This window comes from Pristis pectinata, chromosome 28, assembly GCF_009764475.1.
Source record: "Pristis pectinata isolate sPriPec2 chromosome 28, sPriPec2.1.pri, whole genome shotgun sequence".
NCBI lineage: Eukaryota > Metazoa > Chordata > Chondrichthyes > Rhinopristiformes > Pristidae > Pristis > Pristis pectinata.
This window is the reverse complement of record NC_067432.1, coordinates 2,641,116-2,663,382: the sequence shown is the minus strand read 5'-3', so window position 1 is coordinate 2,663,382 and position 22,267 is coordinate 2,641,116. Positions and strand designations below refer to the sequence as shown.

The 22,267-nt window shown below is 51.6% G+C and overlaps 1 protein-coding gene across 3 annotated transcripts in view; it reads left to right on the top strand.

The window, feature by feature from the left end:
- The window catches only part of LOC127583995 (FERM domain-containing protein 5-like), a 138,203-nt gene that overhangs the window by 95,892 nt on the left and 20,044 nt on the right, over window positions 1-22,267 (top strand). For all 3 annotated transcript variants that reach the window (XM_052040474.1, XM_052040475.1, XM_052040476.1), the window contains 11 exons: window positions 385-427; window positions 2,302-2,380; window positions 8,234-8,331; window positions 9,321-9,444; window positions 10,779-10,866; window positions 12,070-12,158; window positions 13,458-13,521; window positions 14,606-14,697; window positions 17,931-18,005; window positions 19,222-19,290; window positions 20,672-20,778. In XM_052040474.1, coding sequence (XP_051896434.1) covers window positions 385-427; window positions 2,302-2,380; window positions 8,234-8,331; window positions 9,321-9,444; window positions 10,779-10,866; window positions 12,070-12,158; window positions 13,458-13,521; window positions 14,606-14,697; window positions 17,931-18,005; window positions 19,222-19,290; window positions 20,672-20,778 — 928 coding nt within the window. The remainder of the gene's footprint in view (window positions 1-384; window positions 428-2,301; window positions 2,381-8,233; window positions 8,332-9,320; window positions 9,445-10,778; window positions 10,867-12,069; window positions 12,159-13,457; window positions 13,522-14,605; window positions 14,698-17,930; window positions 18,006-19,221; window positions 19,291-20,671; window positions 20,779-22,267) is intronic.

The window sequence follows — 22,267 nt, the reverse complement described above, 5'->3', positions numbered from 1 at the left end:
CAATTCTTGCTGGTAGAACTCAAACTTTCAGCTGATTGTGCATGTTCAGTCTTGCCCTGCCTCCTGTTCCCAGCATTGCACACTCTCCCCTGTCACAGTAAAGGTGAGAGAACCTCAGTGGGTCCTGCTCCCCCAGTGAGAGTTGACCTGATGTCTGGGGTTGAGAGGGAATGGACACAGTCCCAGTCCCTCTTCCCTTTCAGTGGCCGAGAGTTCCGACACTTTGCCTTGCTCTGTCCTTCGCCTTCCAGTCCTGGTTCCAGAGATCAGCAGGAACCCATCCAGTCACCCAGACTTTTTCTCGCCTACCTCTGTGAATGTGTGTCTTTGGCCAGTTACCTGGCCGTGATGTTTAACCCTGTCTTCCTGTTATTGTTTTTACAGCATTGGTTGGATATCTCCAAGTCCATTATTAAACAAATGAAATGTAAGTTTTCAAGTTATCGGCAGTTTTTCTGGTTAAGATGTTGTATGGTGATTTATTCTAAAACCCAGTGAAAATGTTACATTTTACCTTTTTCTCAGTGTTTTTACCTTTTCCCGTGTCCTTCCTGTGCTGTGGTCTATTGCAGTACAACTTCTTTATGATCCTTGATTTCTCAAGTCATGCATGCAACAAAAGCAGAAAGTTCTAGATTATTTCAGATCTTGTGTGCAACTTTTACTCTGCCCCAATGGCTAATTCTGTCTCCCTATTGGGAAACCCTGTCTCCCGTCCCACTGGGTGACCCTGTCTCCCGTCCCACTGGGTGACCCGGTCTCCCGGACCTTGGGCTGTCCCTTGGCCAGCCTGATTAGACCTGAGTTCAGTCGGTTCTTCACCTCAGAGAGGGAAAGCTGAGAGTGGACACAGGTCTGTACCGGGGTTTCGGGAGGGAGGGCTCTGTGGGAGGGTGGAGACCTGGACCTGAGCGGTCCTGGCAGCTGCAGTCTGGGGCTCCCTGCTGGGACTGGATGGTCTGACCCAGAACGCAGAACAGTACAGCACAGGAACAGGCCCTTCGGCCCACAAGGTCTGTGCTGACCAGGATGACAGTTTAAACTGCACATCTGCCTGCCCAGGGTCCATGTCCCTCATGCTGTTCATGTGCCTCTCACTATTGCCACTGCTTCCACCAGCATCCCTGGCAGCCTGTTCCAGGCACCTACCCCTCTCTGTGTATAAAAAATATTGAACGGTCCCCTAGTACGATGAGATGGACTCTTGACCTCACAATCTACCTCGTTATGACCTTGAGAGGAAAGCAGAGCACCCAAGGGAAACCCACACAGTCAGAGTGATGCAAACTGCACACAGACAGCAGCCTGGAGCTGTGAGTAGTTTGGATGGAATCCTTTAGCTAAGGAGAGGTGAGAATCTAGAACTCACCTGTTCGTCCACACACGTCTCCGGAAGTGGTTAGCAGAGCACACGGGTTCTGGGATTTCATAAATAGATACCCTGAGTACAACAGCAGGGAGGTTCTGTTCAACGTTTATAGGACCCTGGTTGGGCCACAACTAATGTAGTGTCCGATTCTGGCCACCAGAAAGATGAAAAGGAAGATTCTGGAGGGGGTGTGGGAGAGACTGAGACAGTTCCAGGAGGAGGGGTTTCAGCCCCGGGGTGAGACAGGAATGTCCGGGGAGGGCAGGGGGTTGGGAGGAGATTCGGTGGAAATGGACAAGATCAGGACAGGTGTAGGTGGGGTGAAACTGTTCCCAGTAGCAGATGGTTCACGGACCAGTCAGCGTCAATGTCATGTGATGGGCGAAAGGTGGTGGGGGAGGTGGGCTAACGGGGAGAGTGGTGATGGAACTCACCACCCGTGGCACCAATGGGAACAACCAGGGCCTTCAGCTGGAGGGTGGATGGCACTGGCTCACAGGTGACTGATGGGAATGGTCTGCAGGCCAGTATGAACTCAATGGGCCGAATGACCTCCTTCTGTGCAATATTGATTCTAGGTGATGCTGAAGTGTGTATTGTAAGTGCAGTAATGGTGAATCTGTCATAGAATCAGCACAGAAAAAGGCCCTTCAGCCCATCACGTCCATGCCAACTGTTCCATAGTAATTCCATCTAGATAAACATGAGGGAGCAAGGGTAGAGGGGTGGACTGAGATGAGGTGGGCAGTGGTTGGAATCACTGTTTCTTGCTGTGAACACTGTGCAATACTTTACAATCTCATTGCGAGAGAATCGAGTGGAATCATTGGTTATTGTAGGCTGTTGTTTGATGATGTAACGTTGACCTAGGTGAGACACCTCTGGCCATTTTGCAGCCAGAAAATGACATGAATTTCTCCTCTGTTTGGCAGCCCAACCTCCGTACACCATGTGTTTCCGCGTCAAGTTTTACCCAACGGACCCTTCCATGCTGAAGGAGGAGATAACCAGGTAAGGGGTCAGCTGTTGCTGGGTTACTGTCTCAGACATCACCCTTCTGAGAGGCAGGCCTGGGCATAATAACTCCCTAACCAGAGGGGGAGAGACTGCACCTCAGAACAAGGACCTTAAGTGTCATCACTTTGTGGTTCTTAAATTATAAATGGATTCTTGCTGCGTTTTTAATTCACGGACCTTTATGTTTAGTGTACCATTGTCCGTAACCCTCCGCTTTTCTTACTTCCATGTGCCTATCTAAGAGTCTTTTAAATGTCCCTGTTGTATCAGCCTCTACCACCATCCCCAGCAGTGCATTCCAAGCACCCACCACCCTCTGTGTAAAGACATATCCCCTGAACTTTTCTCCTCTGACCTTAAACAATGTCCTCTGGTATTGGTCATTGCTGCCCTGGGGAAAAGGTGCTGGCTGTCCACTCTATCTATGGCCCTCATAATCTTGTACACCTCCATCAAGTCACCTCCCATCCTGTGTCGCTCCAAAGAGAAAAGCCGTAGCTCGCTCAGCCTTTCCTCATAAGACATATTGTCTAATCCAGGTAGCATCCTGGTAAACCTCTTCTGCACCCTCTCTGAAGCTTCCACGTTCTTCCTATAATGAGGCGACCAGAACGGAACACAATAAGTATGGTCTAACCAGAGTTTTATAGAGCTGCAACATTACCTCGCGGCTCTTGAACTCAGTCCCCTGACTAGTGAAGGCCAACACACCATACGCCTTCTTAACAACCCTATCAACCTGCGCAGCAACTTTGATGGATCTATGGACTTGGACCCCAAGATCCCTCTGTTCCTCCACACTGCTCAGAATCCTGCCATTAACCTTGTACTCTGCCTTCATGTTCATTCTTCCAAACTGTATCACTTCACACTTGTCTGGACTGAACTCCAACTGCCACTTCTCCGCCCAGCTCTGCATCCTACCAATGTCCTGTTGTAACCTACAGCAACCTTCTGCACTATCCACAACACCTCCAACCTTCGTGTCATCTGCAAACTTACTGACCCATCCCCCCACTTCCTCGACCAAGTCATTTATAAAAATCACAAAGAGCAGGGGTCCCAGAACAGATCCCTGTGGAACACCACTGGTCACTGACCTCCAGGCAGAATACGCTCCATCTACCACCGCCCTCTGTCTTCTGTGGGCAAGCCAATTCCGAATCCATGCAGCCAAGTCTCCGTGGATCTCATGCCTCATGGTTTGTCATTCCCATCCTTCTGGTTTTGGAAGGCAGTTCTTCCTGGCTGTGAAGGGAAGTAGTGTTGTAACTCGATCTTATCCGATCTAAGTCTGTTGGAGTCCTTACAGATTCCAGCTGATGTGATGTTTAATCCTGTCGGATTAGTTTTCCTTTCAGACCTGCAGCTTCCACGACTTTGCTGTTCTGTTTTAACACTGGAGCACCCACCAGTCACGGAGAAGATCCCATTGACCTTGCTTGGGGAGGCTACAAATTTTTCAAAAGAGCTAGGAAATGAAATATACTGTTGTTTCAAAGAAATGAGAGAATCAAGTGTTTGATCTGGGAATTTACAATCTTTTTATATTCTCCATTGGGATGTGGGGATTGGTAGTAGGCCAGCCTTCATTGCCTGACCCCAATTGCCCTCGAGAAGGTGGGCGTGAGCAACTGCAGTTCTGGTGAAGGTGCTCCCACGGTGCTGTTGGGGAGGGAGTTCCAGGGTTAGACCCAGTGACGCGGAAGGAACGGTTCCTTGTTTCCAAGTCAGATGGTGAGTATCATGGTGGGGAACCTGCTGGTGGTGGTGTTTCACCGATGTCGTCGGATTCCCTTTGACACTAATCACTGTCTCTTCACATTTCCTACACCCAGAATTATGTGCAGTAGGGAGTGGAGACTGCCTCCTATACTGACTGATTACATGGAATCTAAATCATGTTGCACACTCTAGTTTATGTCGTTATCATAGTGACCACTCACTCTGTTTTTCCTTCACATTTCAGATGAATGTGCTTTTTTTTCTCTTTTAGTATGCTAAATGGAGTCATTGTTAATGATTAAAAAGTCATCATGGTCACATCTTGAGTAAGGTTTGAGCTTGGTTATTTTTCCTCGGTTGTCAGGGTCTATCAGCTCTGTTAAGGGTTGGTCAGGCTTTCAAAAGGGAATTGGATGGACACCAGAGGGAAGAACTTGCAGGGCCGTGGAGGAAGAGCAGGAGAAGGAACTGATGGGATTGTTCCACTGGGGGTCACGTGGACAAAGGGTAGAGCGGTCTCCTTCTAGGTCAAGCGATCCCATGATTCCATGGATGTCCGTTCATTCCACTGTTTATGCCAGAATGTTAATGACGACAGTTCAGATCATGTGGAGGGCAGTGGATGGCCTGGGTCAATTCTACCTGCAACAGAGCCTGGGCTTTCACATGACATGTGGCTTCACACTCCAGCAAGGTTTGCTATAAGTTGCATTGAGAGGATCTATTGTTTGGAGGAGCATTGAGCTGTGTGTTGGCCTTACCCACAACAGGGCAGAAGCAGAGGATGAATCACCAAGACCAGGCTTCCGCCAGCTGTGGTGACCTTTGGGGGGCTTCTCAAATTCAGGAGCTCTTATAGTCGCAAAAGCACTGATGGGAATACTTGAATTTTGAAAAATATTTAATGAACTAAGAAACAGACTACAATCTCTGATGAAACTGGAGAGGTTAGAGTTACTTAAAATTGGGTCACTCTTAAGCAGTGGACCAGGCGCTGTGGTTTAGTGCTGAATCGCTTCATTGCCATAAGGGTTCTGAGTTTGGCAAGTCATTGGGATGGAAGGGAAGGAATGGGTGCTCCTTCTGCCTGTTTGCAGCTATAGTTCATGCGCTGCATTTAATCTTATTTTAATTTTTGAAAGAAATTAGAAAATTATGCCTGCCAGGAAAGAATGATGAAGCTGTGCTGATTAGCAGTCAGTGGGTGGATAATGGAAAGACTGGTAGATGATGTGGAATGGAAGAACTGTCAGGGTTTATGAGCAATAACCTTGATGAATGAATCTCAACACCACACCCCTCCTCACCCTGCGGTCGAACCTTCTGGGAAATCCGGTGTTGACACAGTGCGCCCCTCCTGCTGGGAAATCCAGTGTTGACACAGTGTGCCCCTCCTGCTGGGAAATCCAGTGTTGACACAGTGCGCCCTCGTGCTGGGAAATCCAGTGTTGACACAGTGCGCCCCTCGTGCTGGCAAGTGCACCCACGGGGAAGGGACTGCAAGACTTTGCATTTCTATAGCTCATCTCACAGCCCCCGAACACCCCAAAGTGCTCACAACCAATGAAGTTGTTTTGAGTTGCAGTCAGTGTCATAATGTTGGAAAAGAACAACCTTTATCATTGCCTTCAGCTGAAGTAGGATGGGAAATAGCTGGAGGAAATAACTCCAGGCAGAACTCCAGAGGAAGTGGGCAGCAGTGATTTAATACCAGGGTCTGGGCTTCCTCCAGTGGAGAGACCATTGCTGGGTGGGGCAGCAGGGAGGTCCGACAAGGGCTGGTGGGGAGGGTCCAGAAACATGGAAAGACTTACCAGGAATCTCCAGCTGTTTTCTTCCCCAAAACCCTCACCCAACGGGAGAGCAGAGAGACACGTTTAAAGGGGGCCTGAGGGGTGGATCCTTGTTTAAGGAGGGAGGGTGGAAACCCATGTTTAAAGGGGCAGGAGAGGGGGAGCCATCCTTAGAGGGCAGGAGGTGGAACCATGATTAAAGGAGCAGTTGAAATAAGATGACAGTGATTGATCTATGTTATTGTTAGATCAGTAGGGAACTTGGACAAACTTGGATTGTGTTCTCTGGAGTGTCGGAGGCTGAGGGGAGAAACTTTGAGAGGCTTTTCCCCAGGGTGGAAATGTCAAATACTCGAGGACATAGGTTGAAGGTGAGGGGGGGAATGTTTAGAGGAGATGTGGGCTCAGAACCAGAACCTTCTGAGCACAAAGGTTGAAGGGAAGGTACGTGAGGAGCTGGGTCCTGTCCAGAATTCAATGTCAGCCATATTTATAAGGTCAGATGAGTATGTTCGGGGTAATGGTGGAGGCTGCTTGTTGTTGTTGTAGAGCAGGATGAGACTGAAGCTCGTGCACTGGGCACCACACGGCGATGGTCTGGCGTTGTTCATTGACCTGCTGGTTATCTCACTGCCCGGGGACTGGGGCACTGAGTGCGGGGAACAAAGGAGCAGATGATGGGTCTCAACACCCAGAGTCCTGCCTGGGATTCCCTGTAGAAAGCACACAGTGCTCAGGCAAGGGTGGAAGCTGAAGGAGCCCCCGACATCCCTGCAACAAGCATGGCTCCTGAGCGTTAACCGCGTTACTCACCGCGGGTCAGCACAGCCTGCGATGTGGGGGCAGGAGGGGCAAGTGGGAGTGATTGGTGGGGCTGGTGTTCCGTGAGTCTTCTCCTCCAACCAAACTCCCCCTGAGCTGGGAACGGGACCATGGGGTAGTGTTCAATTATGCCATTACTCTGCACCAGTTTACCCACCAAGGTGGAGGTAGAGCAACAAACAAACTGGAGGAACTCAGTGGGTCGGGCAGCATCTGTGGAGGGAGATGGACAGTCGACACCTCAGGTCGAGACCCTTCTGAAACAGGTGGCAGCCACCACGTACACCCTTTATCCTGTGAGTCCTCTCCTGACGGTTCTCCCACAGTTGGTTCTCCTGCTCGACACCAGACCCTGCCTGAACCCTCCCTCCCCACTTTATACCTCCATCTCCCCTCGACACTCTCAGCGCAGACGACGGGTCTCAGCCCAACACGTCGACTGTCCATCTCCCTCCACAGATGCTGCCCGACCTGCTGAGTTCCTCCAGCAGTTTGCAGCATCTGCGGTCTCTTGTGTCCCAACACAACGGCATCAATGTTGGATTCTCCGTCGGGACTGAAAGAGAGGGGAGATAGTTGGGGGGGGGGTGGGGGCAAGAGCTGGCAGGTGATAGGTGGATCCAGGTGAGGAGGGGCGAGAGGCAGATGGAGGAGGGGAGTGGTGGGAAGGGCAACCGGGAGGCGGAGGTGACACAGGGCTGCAGACGGTGGGATCTGATAGGAGAGGGAGGTGGAGCACGGAATAAAGGGAGGGAGATGGGAACAGTGGGGGTGGGGGACCCAGTGGGAGGGGTGTGTGGGTGACGGGCAGATGGGGTGGGTGGAGAAGGAGAAAGAAACAGGGTGATGGGTGTAGGAGGAACGGGGTAGGCCAGGAGGGGAGGGCAGGGATAGAGGGGGAGCAGGTTACCTGAAAATGGAGAATCCAACGTTGATGCCGTTGTGTTGGGACACAAGAGACTGCAGATGCTGCAAACTGCTGGAGGAACTCAGCGGGTCGGGCAGCATCTGTGGAGGGAGATGGACAGTCGACGTGTTGGGCTGAGACCCGTCGTCTGCGCTGAGAGTGTCGAGGGGAGATGGAGGTATAAAGTGGGGAGGGAGGGTTCAGGCAGGGTCTGGTGTGGAGCAGGAGAACCAACGGTGGGGGAACCGTGAGGAGAGGACTCACAGGATAAAGGGTGTACGTGGGGTGGCAGCTGCCTGCTTCAGCCCTGGGGGAGCGCTGTTTCAGGGGAGGTGACGTCTCTCTCACAGGAAGTTAAGGTCTGCCCTCTCGGGAGGGTGTACCTGGTCCAGTGTGGGGCCAGTGGAGTGTGGGACGAGGTTGTTCGGACAATCCGCTCCCTGCACCTCATCACGGAGCCTCCTGTCCATGCGCCTTCCGTGAATCCACTCTGGATCCAGTGGCTATGGAGTGATCGTGGTGGGATGTCCTGTACCCGAACGTACGCCCAGTCTCCGCCCTGGGTGGGCACTGCCCTCACCTGGTTCTCTTCCTCTGCAGGTACCTGGTCTTCCTCCAGATAAAGAGAGATCTGTACCATGGCCGCCTGCTCTGCAAGACCTCGGACGCGGCTCTCCTCGCTGCCTACATCCTGCAAGGTAACCCTGCCGACCCTCCCCACCCCTCACAACAACAACTGACATTTGTGTAGCAGCGAAACCACGCCAGGGCTTCACAGGGTCAGGGAGGGGGTGAGTGGGGGTCAGGGGTTAGTGGAGGTCAGAGTTAGAGGGGTCAGGGGAGCAGGGTCAGGGTAACGGGCTGGGGTGAGTGGAGGTCGGGTTCCTGCACTACAGGAGAAGCTGCCAACCGGCTGGTTGTCCCCCCCGCTGTTCCTGTTAAAACTGTGGCCGGATCTCCAGCTGTAACTGCTGCCTCTTGGCTGGAAGATGGCTTGAGGTGGCTGAGGGTGTGGCTAGGTGCCATATCAAGGCACATTTGCGCCTGCTGTGATTTCCAGATGCTGGGAAGCCAAACACTGGCTTGCAAATTTGACAGTGATGACGGGGGTCAAAGTGACAGCGGTTGGGGTGAGAGGTTGGGGTAACAGGTTGGGGTGGCAGGGTCGAGGTGACCCTGTGAGAGGGATGGCAGCTGCCTGTGGACTGGACACCGTGATCTCCTCCTGTGCTGCTGCAAGTTCAGGTCACCGGTTCCTCCGGCCTGCCTGTGAACCAGCAGCGGGTGTTGTCTGGCCCTGCTGGTGTCCAGTCCTGCTGATGTCTGGCCCTGGTGGTGTCCAGTCCTGCTGATGTCTGGCCCTGCTGATGTCTGGTCCTGGTGGTGTTGGTTCTGCTGGTGTCCGGTCCTTTTGATGTCTGGCCCTACTGGTGTCCAGCCCTGGTGGGAACACCAGCGGAAGTGGTCCTGAGCTGGGTGTAGGGGGACCTCTCTGTATCCCTCTGTCCCCCTGTCACCCTTTTCCTGCTACCCCTGGCCCTATCTCTCCCGTGAGCTGGTCCACTCCACTGACTCATTGACAGCCATTCAACCCCGCCCAGGGTCAGGCCTGACACTGCTCAGACCATGGGAGATCATCTCTTCCTTTGAAACTGCTTTGTTTATTTAAAGATGTTCTCAATTCCAGCTGAAATCGGGGACTATGATGCAGGGAAGCATCCTGAAGGATACAGTTCCAAGTTCCAATTCTTCCCTAAACATTCCGAGAAGTTGGAAAGAAAAATCGCTGAGATCCACAAAACAGAGCTTAGGTACAGTAATAAATGGGTTCATTCTTGTCACATGTACCGAGGTACAGTGAAAGACTTTGTTTTGCATGCCATCCATACAGATCATTTCACTACACAGCGCATTGAGGTAGCACAAGGGAAAACAATAACAGAATGCAGAATACAGTTACAGAGAAGGTGCAGTGTAGGTAGACAATAAGGGACATAATGATTGGGAATGTTTGGAGCAGTTCTATTGCGATACTTTCACAGAGATTGGTGTGGACAGGGAGTTGGGAAGGGGAAAGTTGGGGTAGGGGGAGAGTTGGGAATGGGGGAGAGTTGGGAATAGGGAGAGTTGGGAAGGGGAGAGTTGGGGTAGGGGGAGAGTTGGGAATGGGGGAGAGTTGGGAGTGCTCGGGTGTGTGTGAAGAAATGTCAGTTTCTCCTGCGTCAGCTGCAGGTTGCCCAGGTGACCCCGACAGTGCGGTTGTTTAGGTAACGGAAGTGAGTCCTCACAGAATTCACAGATTGCTACCCAAAGCTTGAGATATGCTCTCGGGGAATTTATGTGAAAAAAAAGTAAATATAAACACAGAATTTCTTGACGGATGTGCAGATGACGGGAAAATCAGGATATTATCCATTTTCTGGGAACGCGACCCCCATAATGTGGGGGTCACATGTACTGACCTGGAGACTGGAGGGGGCATCAACTGCCGGTGTGGATTCGCCGACACTGCCGGGTCCTGGGGTGGGGGGCTGGGATCCACCTGCTCTTGCTGAGCTGCCCACAGCTCTGGGTTCCAGACGTGCACTGGGAGGGAAGTTGGGAATAACTCTCAGTGAGGGATTCATCCTTAAACCCATTCTACTCAAACACTGCCAGCGGTGGGATCTTGCTGTGCACAAATGGGCTACTGCGATGCTGCATTACAACAGTCCCCACTGGCTGTGGTGGCCACAGGGGGTCGGCTGGTAGATCTGCTGCCCCACAGCACCAGGTACCCCAGCTCAATCCTCGGGTGCTGTCTGTGTGAAGTCTGCACATTCTCCCTGTGACCGGGTGGGTTTCCCTGGGGGCTCCGGTTTCCTCCAACATCCCAGAGACATGCGGGTGAGGTAATTGGCCGCTCGCTGCAGGTTGCCCCCCCCCCCCAGGTGTGTGGGTGAGGGGATGAGGGGTGGAAGCTGGGTGGGGGGAGTTGATGGGGAGAATGAGCTGGGATCAGTGTAAGTGGGTGGTTGGCGGTCGGCATGGACTGGATGGGCCGAAGGGCCTGTTTCCGTGACGTGTGACACTACTGTGTGAAGGAGGGGCTCCCGTTGTGAGGGAGGGGTTCCCCAGTGACGGATTTCTCTCCTGCCTGATTCAGTGGTCAGTCCCCGGACACAGCTGAGCTGAACTTCCTGAAGAAAGCGCAGACACTGGAGACATATGGTGTGGATCCTCACCCTTGCAAGGTAGGAGCCACCAATGGGTGCTGGGATGTGGGACCCTCAGCCTGTGCTGTACACATTCACTGTTACTGGCCACAGGCCCACCGATCGGCAGGTGCCAGTCACTGCTGGACTAGGCTCCGATCTGCTCTGAGCATTGCTTTAGGGCACTTCTCTCTCAATGACCCCCAATTCCCCTCCTCCCTCTCCCACCTACCTTCCCCTCTCCCATCTCCATCTGTCTCCCAAACCCTTTCCCCCCCCTTCTCCCCTCCCTCCCCCACAGATGGGAGGGAAGAAGCTGGGAGGTGGAGCATAATGCGGGACAACGCGAGGTTACCCTCTGCGGAAGGAAGTGAAAAGCAGATTATTACTGAAATGGGGCGAGGCTACAAGATGTTGCCGTACGTGGTGTGGGCAGAGAGAGGGAAAGTCTGAGGCCAGGACTGGAACAACCATGACCACAGTGAATGGGAGAGCAGGCTCCTGGGGCCAACTGGCTGACTGCTGCTCCCTGTTTATAATGTAATCTGGTTCTCCCTCTCTCTGTCTTGAGAGGTGGATGAAAGAGGTGGTTATTGGGAAGTAGAGGGAGGGATATGTTAAATGGGGATAAGGTTTATATAGGTTGGGCTGAAGGGCCTGTGCTGTGCTGAACTGTTCTGTGATCTATCATTGCCTCCCCTCACCATCCTTCCCTCCTTCCCTCCCTCTCCCTTCTCCCTCTCTCTCCCACTCTCCCTATTCTTTCCCTCTCTCCCACCCTCTCTCCTTCCCCCCTTTCCCTCTCTCCACTCCCGCCTCTCTCCCTCTCTCCTGCCCCCCTCTCTCTTTGTCTCTCTCACTCCCTTTCTCCCTCCCTCCTTCTCCCTCCCTCTCTCCCACCCCCTCTCTCCTCCCCTCTCTCTTTCTCTCCGTCACTGCCTTCCTCTCTCTCCCTCCAGGCTCTCTCCTCTCTCTCCCTCCCTGCTGCCATTCACACTCGGTGTTTCCCAGCCCACTGACCTGTTCCCGTGTCCGCGCTCAGTCCGATCTGGGCAGTGGGGTGGGCTGGGCATACGGAATGTGCTCTGTGTGACCTCGGCCACATCAACGGGGAAACATAGGGACGTTGATTTGGGTCTTGCCACGGGTTGTGTCTGGGAACTTGGGAATATTGTAATGATATCTCATCAATGACCCCAGCAGAAAACCCCAGGACTTCTCAATGTCGATATTTCTCTGCAGGATGTCTCAGGGAACGCGGCCTTTTTAGCCTTCACGCCGTCCGGGTTTGTGGTGTTACAGGGAAACAAGAGGATTCACTTCATAAAGTGGTGAGTGGACACAACCCTGGTGCAGGACCCATCCCCTTCCCCTGTACCTGAAACACGACCCTGTCACAGTTCCAGGGCTCCAAAGCTACTGGCCACCAATGGTCTAGAATTTCCTGGACTTTCGCTGATCTGAGACATTCCTCCCTCTGGCCCATGTCACTCATCAACAATAGTCTTTCCCAATTAACCCTGGCGGGTCTTTCACTGTCTGACTGCAGGTGACGACCACTGTGACGGCCACTGTAATGACCACTGTGATGGTCACTGTGATGGCCACCGCAGAGGTGTGCTCAGGGCTGGTTGAACTCACTGGCCCAGAACTGTGTTTCCTACTGCTTTGAGCCACAGGGATGTGAAACTCCGTGGTGTCTGCTGAGCATCTCGTCTCCAAGAAGTCATCGTACTCTGAATCAGGTCTCCACCCACTTCATCCCAACAGAGCTCTCACCTCCTGCACCATTAGCCTGGTCGTCACATTGGGTTTCAACATCGTCGAGAGGTGGCTCCCTGGTAACTCGTGGCAACCTCTCTACTTGGTGGGGAGCCCCTTGGCTTAGAGTCAGACCTCTATGCGTTTGAGACCCCAGAGAGGTGGGAGCAGAAATCCAGGCTGCCACTGCAGTGCAGTAATGAGGGAGTGCCTCACTGTCAGAAGTGCTGCTTTTGGAAATAGCATTAAACCTACTTCTGCCTCAGGTGACGGTCCGAGCCTCTGTACTGAGAGGAACGCACAGCTCTCCCTGCCCCCTGCAGTGATTCCTCAATTTACGTGTTCCTGGAAAATGTTCCGTTCGGTGAAATTTTGTAAATCGGGAAGGCCAGGTGGAATGTGTTATGGGCATTGGGTTCATTGAGTTCCCACACACGGACTGGTGCACGGATAGGAGAGGTTTAGAGGGTTATGGGCCAAATGCAGGCAAATGGGATTAACTCAGATAGACATCTTGGTCAGCATGGATAGGTGGGGCCGAAGGGCCTTGTTTCTGTGCTGTATTACACTTAAGAATTGAAGACTCAAACCCCAAAGAGTCAATGGTGTTGGTAAATGACAGAATTACTGTCCCCTGTGAATTATCCAATCATTGTTACATGGGTCTTGTGGGATCTTTCTTTGTGTTCATTGGCTGCTCTTCTAAGGTGCTTTGAGGGTCGGGTAGCCAATGGCCCTGAGCTTGTGGAGATTGTTCTAGAACAGCACATGGGCTCTGTCTGATTGAACTGAGGCCCACAGTGATGGCAGTGACATGCTGCCCCTGATTTTACAACTAACTCTAATGGTATCGCCTTTCTGTCTTCCAGGACTGATGTAAGCAAGATGAAGTTTGAAGGGAAAACGTTTAATTTATATGCCACGCAGAAAGAGGTGAATGCTGGGACTGTGTTATGGATTCTTAGGCTGCAAAACATTCGCACTTTGATCTTCCAGGATATCCACAGTATGACACATATTCCAGTTACATTCAGAAACCAACGGGATGTGGATCTGGAATTTCTGGTGGTTTGTCCTTGGGAGGTGGGAGACACTGGTCAGGCCAGCACTCATTGCCCATCAGGTGGGGTGAGCTCCCTCCTTGACCCTGGTGCCAGGGCACCCTCACTGCCTTCAGTTCCCATCTGTCCTGATTCACCTCTGGCCATTCAATAACACCAGGCTGTTCCCAGGCGGAGTGGACAGGTGTGAACAGCTGGCAGGACAATGAATGGGCTCAGTGTTCCACCCAAAATCATTCTACAGTAGGGACGGTCCATGGCAACTGGCTCACTGCAAGCCTGGAGTGAGGCACCTTCTTCACTAAGATCCTCTGGAGACCGTCCCGTCAAACGCCCCTGCACCAGGGGCCCTCTGCACAGAGTGTAGGAGTGGACAGAGCCCAACACAGACCGCCACCACAGGCACCTCCTGCACCACCACAAACCTGTGATTCTCTTTTGCACTAATGTCTTGTTTTGCACAGTTTTTTTCTCTTCACTGTCTGTATAATTTATGTGTGATTTATTTTCTGTGTGTTGTCTGTACCTACGTGCTTGTGATGCTGCTGCAAGCAAGTTTTTCACTGTACCTGTACCTCACCATACTTGTGCACATGACAATAAACTCGACTTGACTTGACCAGGAATCCCTTGATGGTAAAACGTAAAACATTCTGTGTCATTGCAAGAACAATCCGTACACACATTCTGTGAGATAAAGTGATTTTATTTCTGGGATCTCTGAGCCAGTGGTGATGGAGGGGCCATTGTCACTCAGCCTCCCAGTCTTCCTGCCCCTCGCAGTGACCCCGTCTGCTCAGTGCTCCCTCCAGCTTGTCCTGTTTCCCCTCCAGTGGCCCCGGGCCTCTCCCCAACAGGCTGCAGCCTGGAGACTTTATTTAGGAGGGGGGCGGGGGTGTGAGCTTCAAGTATCCGTCTTAGACCGATAACCGCGGTGCGATTTATCTTCACGCTAGGAATCAAAGATCGTTCTGACGTACTTCGCCCCAACACCGGAGGCCTGCAAACATCTGTGGAAGTGTGGAGTGGAGAACCAAGCCTTTTACAAGTGAGTGCATTTACTGCATGGAATGTTCAAAGCTGAGCAAGGCAATTCAACCCCTTCGCCCTGTGCCCCATGTGAGTCTCCCCCCACCTTCCCACCCCTCCCCCTCTCCCCATCACCATCTCCTTCCACGTGACCATATGACCACACAAACCTAGGAGCCGGAGTCGGCCACCCGAGGCTCGAACCTGCTCTGCCATTTAATGTTCACGGTTAGAACCTCATCTCCATATTCCTGCCGACACCTTCGTTCTTGCACTGCTGCCTTGAAGATATGCAAAACCTGCTTCCGTTGTCCTTTTAAGGACGAGAGTTCGTGACCCTCTGAGGGAAAGAATTTTCCCTTCATCTGTCTTAAGCGGTGGATCCTTTATTTCTAAACAGTGAGCCCTGGTTCTCGATTCTCCTGCAGGAGGAAACATCTTCTCCACCCTGTCAAGATTTTCTTGCAATAAACTGTTTGCCTTCCTAATTGCCCGCTGCACCACATGGTAACTCCCCGTGAGTTGTGTGGAAGGGAAACCCAGGTCCCTTTGAGTATCAACATTTCCAAAACACTCAGCCTTTCTGTTTCTTCCACCAGAGTGCAGAGCCTCATGTTTTTTGACATTGTACTCCATCTGCTGCGTGGTTGCCCACTCACTCAGTGCATATCCCCCTCAAAGCCTCTTGCTGTCATAGAACATAGAACACTACAGCACAGAACAGGCCCTTCGGCCCACGATGTTGTGCCAACATTTTATCCTGCTCTAAGATCTATCTAACCCTTCCCTCCCACATAGCCCCCTATTTTTCTATCATTCATGTGGCTATCTATGAGTCTCTTAAATGCCCCGAATATATCTGCCCCCATCCCCTCTGCCGGCAGTGCGTTCCACACAGCCACCACTCTCTGTGTAAAAAACTTACCCCTGACATCCCCCTTATATCTTCCTCTAATCACCTTAAAATTATGTCCCCTCGTGTTAACCATTTTCACCCTGGGAAGAAGTCTCTGACTGTCCGCTCGATCTATGCCCCTTATCATCTTGTGCACCTCTATCAAGTCACCTCTCATCCTCCTTCTCTCCAAAGAGAAAAGCCCTAGCTCACTCAACCTATCCTCATAAGACATGCTCTCCAATCCAGGCAGCAACCTGGTAAGTCTCCTCTGCACCCTCTCTAAAGCTTCCACATCCTTCCTATAATGAGGCGACCAGAACTGAACACAATACTCTAAGTGTGGTCTGACCAGAGTTCTACAGAGCTGCAACATCACCTTGTGGCTCTTGAAAATACTCCAACTAATGAAGGCCAATGCACCATATGCCTTCTTAACAACCCTATCGATCTGCATGGCAAACTTGAGGGATATATGGACGTGGACCCCCAAGATTCCTCTGTTCTTCCACACTGCTAAGATTCCTGCCATTAACCTTGTATTCTGCCTTCAAATTCGATCTTACGAAGCGTATCACTCCACACTTTTCTGGGTTGAACTCCATCTGCCACTTCTCAGCCCAGCTCTGCATCCTATCAATGTCCTGTTGTAACCTACACCAACCTTCTACACTATCCACAACACCACCAACCATTTGTCATCAGCAAACTTACTGACCCCCCCCTTCCACATCCTCATCCAAGTCACTTATAAAAATCAGAAAGAGCAGGAGTCAGTGCACAGGAACCATTCCAGGAATTAGAGAAATCTGGAACACAATAAGCAGAAAATCTACTGAACTCTGGGGTGGAGACCATCAGGTCCTTGGGGTTCACCATTTTCAGGCTTTCCTGAAGACACCTCCTCACTGAAAGTCATTTCTTTTATTTACTCATTTGAACCGGACCCTTGGTTCTCCAATATTTCTGGGAGGCTTTTCAGTCTTTGGGAAGACAGACAAATGATTAGTGGAATCCCTCTGCCAGTTCCTAGTCTGTCATTGGGAATTCTCCTGTCTGTCCATAAGGGACACACATTTACCCTCCCTCTTTTCCTTTTTAATACTTATACAAGTCCCTAAGGTCCATTTTTATGCTTCTTGCTCGTTTACTCTCATATTATGTTTATCAATCCCTCGGACATCCTTTGCGTTCAGAAACGCCCCCAGTCCGTGGGTTTACTGCTTGTTCTGGCAACTCTATAAGCCTTTTCCTCATACTTAACACCATCTACTTTCTCCTGTGCTCCATGGTTAGTCACTTTTCCCAGTGTGTTTCCGTGCTGGGAAGGAATGTGTATGTCACACACCGTGTGTCATTTCTTTAAAGGCCTCCCTTGCCCCCGTCACACCTCAGTGTGTCACCCTTTCCCACTCCACCCCAGACCTTGCCCCTCACACCCTTATGGTTTCCTATTTTTAGTCAGGTTCCGGATCTAATTTAATGTAAAATTCCATCAGATCATGATGCTTCTTTCTCTGGAGCTGTTTCTAACAAGGTTATTAATTGACCCTTTCTGGTTCCACAGTAAAAGGTCTAAAGAGGCCTGTTCCCCAGCCAGCTCCTTAACATCTTGAACTGCATCTTGTAAACGTGCCGGGAAATCATGCTCTACACCATTCGTATGATCGGATTTGCCCAGTGTATTTGTAGATGACAGTCCCCCATGGCTACTTTATTACCCGAGTTACCGACACCTCTGATTACCTTATTATATAATGTCCTACATCACTGTCACTATTCAGAGGTGTGTAAACAACTCCCACCAGTATCTTGAGCCCACTGTTGCTTTTAACTCTGTCCAAGCTGATTTAATTCTACCCCACAATCCTCTAAGCCAAGCTCCTATCTAACTACTGTCCTGATGTCATTTGACAGCACAATCTCACCTTCTTTCCCTTCCGCCTGTCCTTCCTAATTGTGGAATAGCCCGGAGCATTTAGTGCCGGGTTGTGGTCACCCTGCAGCCGTGTTTTTGAATGGCAATCGGATCACATCCGTTTAGACTGGGTCGCCAACCTGAAGTGTTGCCTCCATTTCGCTCTCCACAGGGGCTCAGGGAATTTCCTCTCCCTCCTCCCGAGAACCACCCTCTTTGCCCAAGCTTTTGATCACCTGACCGGTGGGCCTGGAGTTATTTTGAGTTTGACGATACTTGGACCATTTTAAAGGCAACACAGAACTCAAGCTACAGATAAAGGATGAGGTTGGAAGTTTAACAAGGTTATTAGTTAACCCTTTTGGTGGGGGAGGAGTCTCGGTTTCTAAGGATGGGCAGGGGCAGTGGAGGATTTGATGCTCTCTCTCCCCTTCCCCAGGTTTGAGAAATCCAGTCAGGTCCGAACGGTTTCAAGTAGCAACATGTTCTTCAAGGGGAGTCGGTTCCGATACAGGTAAATAGTCACAGTAAGTAGAGGTCACGGTAAACTTCATTCAGCAAGAAGAGTGAAAGAGGAGACCAGAGACTAAAGTCACAAGCAGGAAAGGACAAAATATTTGCAGTGTTCCCACCAATGGATTGGGAATGTATGGGTTGAAATAATCGGGAGTCATTCCCATTTTCCATTGGGTTTGGAGCCAAGACTGGTGATCACTTCAGTCCCACTGGCGCAGACTTGGTGGTTGACTGTAGACCCCATGGTCTCAGTGCAGAGGCTGGATGTGGCTGGTGGGTGGAATAACGAGAGTCCTAGAGTCATACACCACGGAAACAGGCCCTTTGGCCCAACTGGTCCATGCTGACCAGAGTTCCCATCTAAGCGACCCATTTGCCAGCATTTGGCCCATATCCCTCTGAACCTTTCCTATCCATGTACCTGTCCAAGTGTCTTTTAGGTGTTGTACCTGCCTCACCCACTTCCTCTGGCAGCTCGTTCCAAATACTGACCACCCTCTGGGTGAAAAAGTTGCCCCTCAGGTTCCTATTAAATCTCTCCCCTCTCACCTTAAACCTGTGCCCCCTAGTTCTTGATTCCCCCACCTTGGTGCAGGGCAATACATTCAAATGAGGATACTGATATTCTTAGCAAGAAAAACCTTGCTGCATCTTGCAAAATTACATTTAACCGGTGTCAGCAGTGCTTACAACTGGAGGCTGACATGAAAGCTGTATTGTGGCATGGTGGAGTAGTGCTCACACACCCCGTCCTCATGTACAGGCAGAGAAGGAGGCCCTTCAGCCCATCATGCCAATGTTGGCTCTCAGAGTCACCCACGTAACACTCACCCACCCATGTCCCTGCAACTATTCTCGCACACCCCCACCAATTCTACTTCCTCCCACCTACCTTTGGGGTAACTTACAGCGGCCGATTCACCCACCAACCCACTCATCTTTGGGACGTGGGAGGAAACCGGAGCACCCGGGGGAAACCCACGCGGTCACAGGGAGAGCGTGCAAACTCCAAGGGCTGAGCCCAGGTCACTGGGGTTGTGCGGCAATGGCACTACCTGCTACACAACCACACTGCCCACCTGCACCACTCTGCTGCCAGACTGCCTCAGTCAGAAGGGGTGATGCATCTGGGGTGACGGGGCAGCAAGGGAGGGTCTGCATCAGCCCGTTGCCTCCCCCTCACTGACCCCCAGTTCTGTGCTTGCTGCTTTCAGTGGGAGAGTTGCAAAGGAGGTGATCGAGTCCAGCGCCAAGATTAAAAGGAGCCCCCCAGAGATTCACAGGTAGGAGTGAACACCTGAGCAATTGCGAGGTAAAGGCTTGCTCGCAACCTGCCTGTGGTTGTCGTGTGTGACTGAGGAGATGTCTTCCTCCCAGCACTTAATTCCGTTCAAACGCCCTCTGTCCACACCGATATATTGGCCGGTCTCGGAGACCCCTTTCTCCACAATCTCTGCTCTGTGATACCCACCCCCCCCATCTCTCTCCTCTGTGAGATCTCCCCATGCACTACCCTGTGTCCACCTGTCCAATCGTTCAAAGGTTTATACGGTTACTGAGAGGCAGGATGAATGCCAGTCCAGGAGGGAGGGGCTGAGTGGCCTTGTTCTGGTGACAGTGCAGGCTAGCCAGCTGCCTTTGCCCTGTGCCCTGTACCCTTTGCCCTGTGTCCTTTACCCTGTGCCCTGTCTGCTCTGCCTGAGGTGGCGAGGCCAGTTGAGGCGGCGAGAACGTCAGCTGTCGTTCTGTTGTCTCCCGTCTGCTGTACAAGGAGGTGAAGTCATAGAACAGAGAACAGCACAGCAGAGGAACAGGCCTTTCAGCCCACAATGTCTGTGCTGAACACGATGCCGAATTAAACTAAATCTCTTCTGCCTGCACATGATCCGCATCCCTGCATATTCATGCGTCTGTCTAACAGCTTCTTACACCACTATCATATCTGCTTCCACCACCAGCCCTGGCAGCCCGTTCCAGGCACCCACCACTCTCTGTGTTAAATACTTGCCCCACACATCTCCTTCGAACTTTCCCCCTCTCACCTTAAATGCAAGCCCTCTAATACTTGACATTTCGACCCTGGGGAAAGTCTCTGACTGTCCCCCCTATCTGTGCCTCTCATCATTTTATAAACCTCTGTCAGGTCTCCCTCACCCTTCAGCGCTCCAGAGAAAACAACCCAAGTTTGTCCAACCTCTCCTTATAGCTCATGCCCTTTAATCCAGGCAGCATCCTGGTGAACCTCTCCCGCACCCTCTCCAAAGCCCCCACATCCTTCCTGTAGTGTGGTGACCAGAATTGCACACAATACTCCAAGAGCAGCCTAACCAAAGTTTTATACAGCTGCAACGTGACTTCCTGACTCTTGTACTCAATGCTCCGACCAATGAAGGCAAGAAGCCTTCTTTCCCACCCTATCAACTTGTGCGGCCACCTTCAGGGAGCTATGGACTTGCACCCCAAGATCCCTCTGCACATCAATGCTGTTAAGGGTCCTGCTATTTACTGTGTACTTTCCCCTGACATTTGACCTCCCAAAGTGCAACACCTCACACTTGCTCGGATTAAACTCTACCCGGCATTTCCGTGTCCACGGGCTCGGTGGGCACACGGCCCCGTGCCAGGATCGCCCTTTACCCACGCTTGTGCTTCTGCTGCTCACAGGTCAGGCCTGGTGCCCAGTAGGAGTTGCCCCTCCATCTCCCACGGATCAAGGTTGAGCAGTGTGCCGAGGACACGCAGGAGGGCTGTGCACATCTCCATCATGGAAGGTAAGCACCTGGGCTAAGGAAGATGGGGACAGAGACGGGGAGTAACCCCCTGCCGGCACAGGGTCAGACCACCGGGGACGGGGGATGTGGAGGGGGGGGTGGGGTTGGGGGGGTTGGTGGGAAAGGTGCTGGAGATCGGATCGGGCTCTGCCAGGGCAGCTAGGCCCAAATCTGCTCGGACAGAACACCAGCTCCCATCAGTGGGCACCAGTGAGAAGCAAAGCCCACCGCCACTGACCACCGTGGCCTCTGGAAGTGAGGAAAATGGGATTAATTCAAAGTGAAAAATGGCAGATGAAACTTAATGCAGACACGTGTGAGGTGATGCACTTTGGGAGGACAAACCAGGGTGAGACTTACACAGTGAATGATATGGCTCCGAGGTGTGCGGTAGAACAGAGGGACCTAGGAATACAGATCCATAGTTCCTTGAAAGTAGCATCATAGGTAGATAGGGTCGTAAAGAGAGCTTTTGGCACATTGGCCTTCATAAATCAGGGCATTGAGTACAGGAGCTGGGATGTTATGTTGAAGTTGTACAAGACGTTGGTGAGGCTGAATTTAGAGTATTGTGTGCAGTCCTGGTCACCTACCTACAGGAATAAGCTTGAAAGAGTGCAGAGAAAGTTTCCATGGATGTTGCTGGGACTTGAGGACCTGAGTTACAGGGATAGGTTGAATAGGTTAGGTCTTTATTCCCTGGAATGCAGGAGAATGAGGGGAGATCTTATAGAGCTATACAAAATGATGAGGGGTATAGATAGGGTGAATGCATGCAGGCTTTTCCCCTCAGGTTGGGTGAGACTAGAACTAGAGGTCATAGGTTTAGGGTGAAAGGTGAAATATTTAAGTGGAATCTGAGGGGAAACTTCTTCACTCAGAGGGTGGTGCAAGTGTGGAACAAGTTGCCAGGGGCAGTGTGGATGCGGGTTCAATTGTAACATTTAAGAGAAGTTTGGATAGGTACATGGATGGGAGGGGTTTGGAGGGATATGGCCCGGGTGCAGGTAGATGGGACTAGGTAGAAAAGCAGGCTGGCATGGACTAGATGGGCTGAAGGGCCTGTTTCTGTGCTGTAGTGCTCCATGAAAATGGCTGCAAACTGAGCATGAGGACACCGGAGAATGCAGACGCTGGAAATCTGGAGCAACACACAAAACGCTGGAGGAGCTCAGTGGGTCAGGCAGCATCTGTGGAGGGAGATGGGCAGTCGACAGTCTGCAATCCAGTCCAGATGAAGGGTCTCGACCTGAAACGTCGACTCTCCATTTCCCTCCACAGATGCTGCCTGACCCACTGAGTTCCTCCAGCATTTTGTCTGTTGCTTGACTATGAAGGTAAACAGGTTTATAGGGAGATCCCTCACTGGGGGACGGTTTACAGGGAGACCCCTCACTGGGGGATGGTTTATAGGGAGATCCCTCACTGGGGGACGGTTTACAGGGAGATTCCTCACTGGGGGATGGTTTACAGGGAGACCCCTCACTGG